Source organism: Antrostomus carolinensis, unplaced genomic scaffold, assembly GCF_000700745.2.
Source record: "Antrostomus carolinensis isolate BGI_N321 unplaced genomic scaffold, ASM70074v2 scaffold13330, whole genome shotgun sequence".
Lineage (NCBI taxonomy): Eukaryota > Metazoa > Chordata > Aves > Caprimulgiformes > Caprimulgidae > Antrostomus > Antrostomus carolinensis.
The window spans coordinates 2260-8710 of record NW_010286523.1 but is presented as its reverse complement, the minus strand read 5'-3'; the positions used below and the strand labels follow the sequence as shown (position 1 = coordinate 8710).

The 6451-nt window shown below is 37.6% G+C and overlaps 1 protein-coding gene across 1 annotated transcript; it reads left to right on the top strand.

Moving 5' to 3' along the window:
- Positions 1–276: 276 nt before the first annotated feature.
- Positions 277–2877, top strand: LOC104529728 (actin-related protein 6). Its single transcript, XM_010174155.1, has 3 exons — positions 277–529; positions 1481–1619; positions 2451–2877. The coding sequence occupies exons 1-3, from the start codon at positions 343–345 to the stop codon at positions 2578–2580; spliced, it is 456 nt and encodes a 151-aa protein (XP_010172457.1). The 5' UTR covers positions 277–342; the 3' UTR covers positions 2581–2877.
- Positions 2878–6451: the final 3574 nt, after the last annotated feature.

The following is a 6451-nucleotide window of genomic DNA, read 5'->3' as shown; positions in this document are numbered from 1 at the left end:
AAGGGGCAGTGGGTGCAAGCTGGAGCATAGGGGATTCTGTGTGAACATAAGGAAAAACTTTTTCACTGTGAGGGTGACAGAGCACTGGAACAGGCTGCCCAGGGAGGTTGTGGAATCTCCTTCTCTGGAGACATTCAAGACCCGCCTGGACGCCTTCCTGTGTAATCTCATTTTGGTTCCTGCTCCGGCAGGGGGGGGTTGGACTAGATGATCTTTCAAGGTCCTTTCCAATCCCCAACATTCTGTGATTCTGTGATATACTGCCTGCCTCTGCAGTACATGAGAAAGATTAGCTGAATACTCTAGGATGTAATTTACTTTCTTAAGCAGTGGCTATTATTCATGTCTTTAATTCAGCCAAGGGAAGAGATGGTGCTAAGTGGAAAATACAAGACTGGTGAACAAATACTTCGTCTAGCAAATGAAAGATTTGCAGTTCCAGAAATACTCTTCCATCCTTCGGATATTGGTATTCAAGAGATGGGAATTCCTGAAGCCATTGTTTATTCTATTCAGAATTTACCTGAAGGTATAACCTAAAATTATTTTGAAAAGTGTGCGGGGAGGAGAGTGTGGGGAGTTTTGAGTTTGTTTTTGTTGTTGTTTTGGTTTCGGTTGGTTGTTGTTTTTTTGGTTTGGTTTTTTTTTTTTAAGCATCCAAAGTGTCTTAAGAAGCTAGTGCTCTCAATATGCCAGTTATTAAGTTGTTGTGAACTGTTCTGTCATCTGGTGTGTGTCATATACTCTGGAACTGATTGTCTACAAGATTCTCTGTTAGGCAAACACAGTTTTGTGGCGATTTATCGATTGGTTTCTATTCCTGTTTCAGTTAATTGCTGTAGACTTAACTCTCCTCGACATCCTTTTCTAACATGACATATCTGTCTTTGATGCTAATGATGGAATATACGTGAAAGTAGTTATAGTTGTGTTTTAAAACAGTTTTCTTCACTGGAAGAAGAGAAAACTCAAACTGATGGGAAAAAATGAAACTGACCAAACCCGGTAATTTAAGCATCAAAGTATAAAGCCTTTCTGACTGCTCAATTGTCAGAAGTAATAGTAAAGCTTTCGCTTTATAGATATAGATGATGTACATGTAATTAATGTTATTACTACAAAGAAGACTTTCATAGGTTTTATGATACCACATAAGCATTGAGGGTATTATTTAGTACTCTTAAAAAATAAAAGTATAATTTAAAATCCCTTTTGAAAGTGGAATTTTGTTGGCAGACATGAAATGTAATATAAGAAAACAGTAGTTTTCAAAGCCAAATTCTAAAAATCATAAAGAACAGAGGGTGATTGATCACTTTCTTGTATTTCTCAATAAAACTATTTAACTGATGTGATCATTAAATGATCATAAAATTCTTCTATGCATATTTCTTCTGTTCCAATTCATAACAAAATTGGGAAAAAAACCTTGAAATATATATTCAGTGTCTAACTAGAGATTTACTTGTTTATTTTACAGAAATGCAGCCTCATTTCTTCAAGAATATAGTTCTCACTGGCGGAAACACCCTTTTTCCAGGCTTCAGAGATCGCGTTTATTCTGAAGTTCGATGTCTTACTCCTACTGATTATGATGTTTCTGTTGTTCTTCCTGAAAAGTAAGTTCTAAACTGTACAGAACAAGCTTTGCCCTTCTAGCAGAACAAACTATAAAGTAGGATTTCTTTTGCTGATTGAAAAAATAGATTGAGTAAAGGGGTTAATTTGAATATTAAGTGAACCAGAATTGTACAAGAAATACATTTTAAATCATTGTATTTTCAGATAAACCAAATTGGAGACCATTTGCTTCCCCTGTATTTTGGCTAATGAAATTAAGCATATAAGTAAGTGTTTTTAGGATCAGTCTTTTTACTGTAAACAGATAAATAAGACTGCATTGTCATTAAGTGGAACATAAATATGCAAGATTAGAGTTTAGTCTTTTACTTAGAAGAATTTTCAGCATCTGAATGCTGCCATGTCATTTTTAACATACCCACTTCAGAGATTTGGAAAGGGCAACAACTTTGCAGAGAGAGAGAGAGAGAGAGTATACAGCTGAGACAAAACAAGTATATCTTGAAAGTACAAAAAGTCTTTACTTTTTTTAAAGTATTAAAGAGTATTTTTAAATATTATTAAAGAATCATTATCTGGGCAAAGTAAATACAAAGACTTCCTGCCCTCTTCACACCTGCCTCCAAAGAGGTGCTTGCTTTTTATAAAAAAGTCAGTTAGCCCTGCTGAAATTTCACACTTTGTCTCATAACTTGTCCGGAGCTGAATGGTTTGATTTAGCACTTAAAAATATATTTTTAAATAGGTATGGCTAAATAAAAGTCTTGGAAATTATCACTGCATGCTTCTATTTAAGCTTACAGATAAATATAAATAAATTCTATAAATTAATTTACAGATGAGTAACAATAACTCTGTTCATTTTTCAGCCCTATTACTTATTCTTGGGAAGGTGGGAAGCTCATTTCTGAAAATGATGATTTTGAAGACATGGTAGTAACTAGAGAAGATTATGAAGAACATGGACACAACATCTGTGAAGAGAAATTTGATATATAGGTAGCATAGTTGAATACAGTGTTATTCCATTGTTTTACTCAGAATGGAACTCTGAACCACAACCTGTTTTCTTCTAGTTAGGATTGTGTTTTAGCTTTCCTGTATTTAAGTGGGTTGGGAAAAATAATTTTCAGAGTTTAAAAATAAGGTTTTACAAGCCTAATACTATGAAATAATATGTTCATTGTCATTTCAGTACGTTCTCATCTTTTCCTGTAGCTTCTTTGTATTCTTATTGCAGATAACCTCAGTGCATCAATAAAAATACTGAATGCGGGTACTAGTGTGACACTAATATGTAGTTTTATAGAAATCAAGATTATTATTATTATTTTTTTAATGAATATTATTCTAACTCATGCATGCAGTTGAATGGACATTAAACACATCTCAGAAGGTCTCTTTGAGATTGCCTATCTTGAAAAGGAATACGTAGGTTTTACTTTTGGTTATTTTAGTGAATAGCCATGAGAGGAATATACTTGAAATGTGACTGCTGCTATTGAAAGTATACTTAGGCTTTGAGCATAGAGTAATTTGAAAAATTGTTTTTTAAAAAGGGGTTTTGGGTTAGTAAGTTGTGGGGTTTTTTATTTGGTTTTTTTGTTGTTGTTGTTTTAAACAATAGCTGAGCAAAAAACTTCTTGCTGCTCCCCTCGCTTTTCTGAAAAGGTGACATCAGAAGCTGCCTGAGGTGAACGAATCTTGCTGCTGTGTCCTGGGCAATCCCATCTGTGTGTTCTAGATAAACACAAATGCCCCAGCCTGTACCTGTTACTTCTGTTTACAGAGTAAAGGTGGCATCAGAAGCTCTGTTACTGTGCCACCAGTCTGTGCAGCATTGTGTGCAGGAGGGGAAAGGGCAGCAGGATGGGGTAATAGCCAGACAGAAGCTTAGGAGGACTGCACCAGTTGAGGGTGCCTCACCTGCCTCACTTGGGTGCTGGGACAGAGGCGGGTACTACGACAGGGTGGATAATGGACATGCAGGTACTGACACTGATCTTGACCTGATGCAGCTTATGGCCACAGGGGAATTGCGCATTGGTGAAACTGGGTGGCATCAGATGTGCAGAGGAGTATTCTGTTCTCAGCTAAAGTCTAATGTTTCTTCTCTTGTCTGCCCCTGTGTAAAACCAGTAAGTGTACTTACATGGTATGTGTACCTAGCTTGGAACAGAGAGCACTGACTGACTTGGGCAGTTGATGGCAGGGATCAAGCAGAGGCTTCACTGGATTTCATGCCCATCCAGTGGTCCTTGACAAGGTCCAGAGAGGGGCACGGTGATAGGTTCACTGGACTAGCCCTTGGCTAGCAGCCAACACAGCTGTTCACCCACTGCCCCCTCCACCCCCAGGGCACAGGGGAGAGAATTGGGGGGCAAGGGTAAGGAGGCTTGTAGGTTAAGATAAGAACAATTTAATAATAGAAATAAAAGAAAACTTAAAATAATACTAATATTAAAAGAGTAGTGATAATAATAACAGTAACAAAATATACAAATGAATGATACACAGCGCAACTGTTCACCACCCACCGACCAAGCCTGTCCCGGTCCCAGATAACGATCCCAGAGGAGTGACAATCCTGAAACCACAATTCCAGAAGAGTGAGAGCCTGAGTGAAATCCAGAGAGAGCCAAAAGAGGAAGAGACCCTCACTAATATACTGAGCATGACATGATATAATATAGAATATCCCACTGGCATATCCAAATGCCAGTTTAGCTTATTAATTTAAATATTCCTCACCCCCTTAGATCTGGTGCTTGTAGACTAATGAAACACAAAGTCCTTCACTGTCAGTGACAAAAATGCAAACATTGGTATGTTACCAGTGTTTCTCTTATAACAAATCCCAGGCTGAAAGCAAAACACAGCAATATTCTAACTACTGAAAAAGAAGCCCAGCTCTTTCAGCCAAAAACCAGGACAGGCACTCTGAAGCACACCAGATACTGTTACCTTCTTAGAAATTGTTCTTGGTGACAATCTGTGACCCAAAGGTAATTGATATAGTTCAATGGTCAGAGCTGTGAACAGGGGAAACAAAGGTGTATACCACCAGCACCTGGGCGCACTGATAGCATTAAGATACAGGGATACCCTCTTCTCTGGCTTCCATTTCTCTTCAGATGAGCACATGGAGTTAGAGCCATGTTGTACTAATCAACACTGCAGATTGTCCTCAGCTGCTCCTGTTGCTACCCAGAAGTCTCAGCATAAGGGCAATATAGAAAAGCCAACATTTCTGAGAAGAGGAGATCCTGATAAGTAACCACAATTTTCTGAGATGATCTTCTTGAATATAATCTTTTTTTATTTCAAACTGCCAGCTCTTGGTGGCTTTCCTCCAGTCTAACCTTCTGAAAGGAATGGAAGAGGTACCTTCCTGCTCCTGTTAATAGCTACATGAGCCACACAAGAGGCAGCTAAGGTATTAATGCAGAACATCACCTACAAATTCTTGGGATAGAGCTGTTGTATTATTCTGTGTAAGGAAAAACAGGACATGAGTAAGTCTAGTACACTTATTTCAGTAGCCACATGTAGAGGCCCTTGTGTCTGACCTCTAGTTTTTTAACTAACTGCTTCACAAAATTATCAGCTTGCTTTAGCTCGGACTTAAAATACAGAAATATGCATGTTGTTCCCATAAAAGCAGCAATGAACCTTGGTAGGAGCAAACATGAATGCTCTATGAACAGAAGCAAGCCTCCTCACTTTGAAGATAGTATCACTTGTTCTTTGATAAAACTGCACTGGAAAGTACCTCTAGACTAAACTCTTCATTCTGGAAATTTTATACTTCAAATACAAATTCATACTGGCAATTAATTTGATAGGTCTATTGTAAAAATCATAAATACAAAGTGAGTGAGAGGTCCAAGTTTTCCTACCAGATAATTCTGTGTCAAATACTGTTAAAAATAAGTGACAGAACTTTCTGAAGTCAAATAAAATTTTCCTGAATTTTGTAATGTAACTGAAACGGTAACAATGAAAACTAGTAAGTGGTAGGTCAGCAGACTTATTCCATTCAGCAGGTGCTTCCTTATACTTAAATGTAAAATATCAAGTTTCTTTCACCAGAAAACTAAAAATGAGTAAGTCCTCCTGTCAGGGTAGGTGAATAAAATTCCTTTCCTTTGTCTGAAAAACCTGATCAACCTTGACTTCTTCTCCCATGAACTGCAGCAAAGCACCTGGCAGCTATAAACTCCTACTGTGCAGTTGAAGCATTTCCTTAATGTTTGATACCTGCTTCTTCACTTGCTGAGCTGCCTCTTCCTTATGAAAGCACTGTGAAATTATAGACTTGATTCATCACTTTTTATGCAATGCTTTTATTATCATCTTTGAATGAGCACAAGAAAATTCTAATCAAGTCACAAAGTGCAAGATTTTATTTAAAAAAAAAAAAAGTTTTTCCCAAAGCAATTCCCAGTCCATCTATCCTATAAATTACCATGTTATCTCTCCCTATTACCAGGTTCAGTATTTTGAGCAAGATCCAGTAAAGAGACTGAAGGGGGACAAATTAAAATCACATTCTCCCACTGCTCAACAATGGAAGCACTTAATCAGGAAATACTTTCCTGTTTACAATCCTCAGTAACCTACTTCCATACGTATTCCCTTTTCTAGACTGACCAAACCTGCCCCCCTCAGGCTAGAAAAAAAATACATGTGGACCTGTAGTCTCATAATAAGGGCATTCACCTCCGAAAGGTGAAACTTGGTCTTTTTTCCTCCTCCAGTGGATGAAATAACAAGTGCATACACATGGAGGTGCAGAGATTTTAACTACGCTCCCTGATTTCTAATGGGACTGCATGATTTAATCAAGGCTACTTAAAATATGCAAGTT

Bases quoted from the DNA above. Each gene is read 5' to 3' on its own strand.
- LOC104529728 (XM_010174155.1), top strand. From the start codon at position 343: ATGTCTTTAATTCAGCCAAGGGAAGAGATGGTGCTAAGTGGAAAATAC. The intron at 530-1,480 runs GTATAACCTAAA...TTTATTTTACAG, and splicing joins TATTCAGAATTTACCTGAAG to AAATGCAGCCTCATTTCTTC. The intron at 1,620-2,450 runs GTAAGTTCTAAA...TTCATTTTTCAG, and splicing joins TCTGTTGTTCTTCCTGAAAA to CCCTATTACTTATTCTTGGG.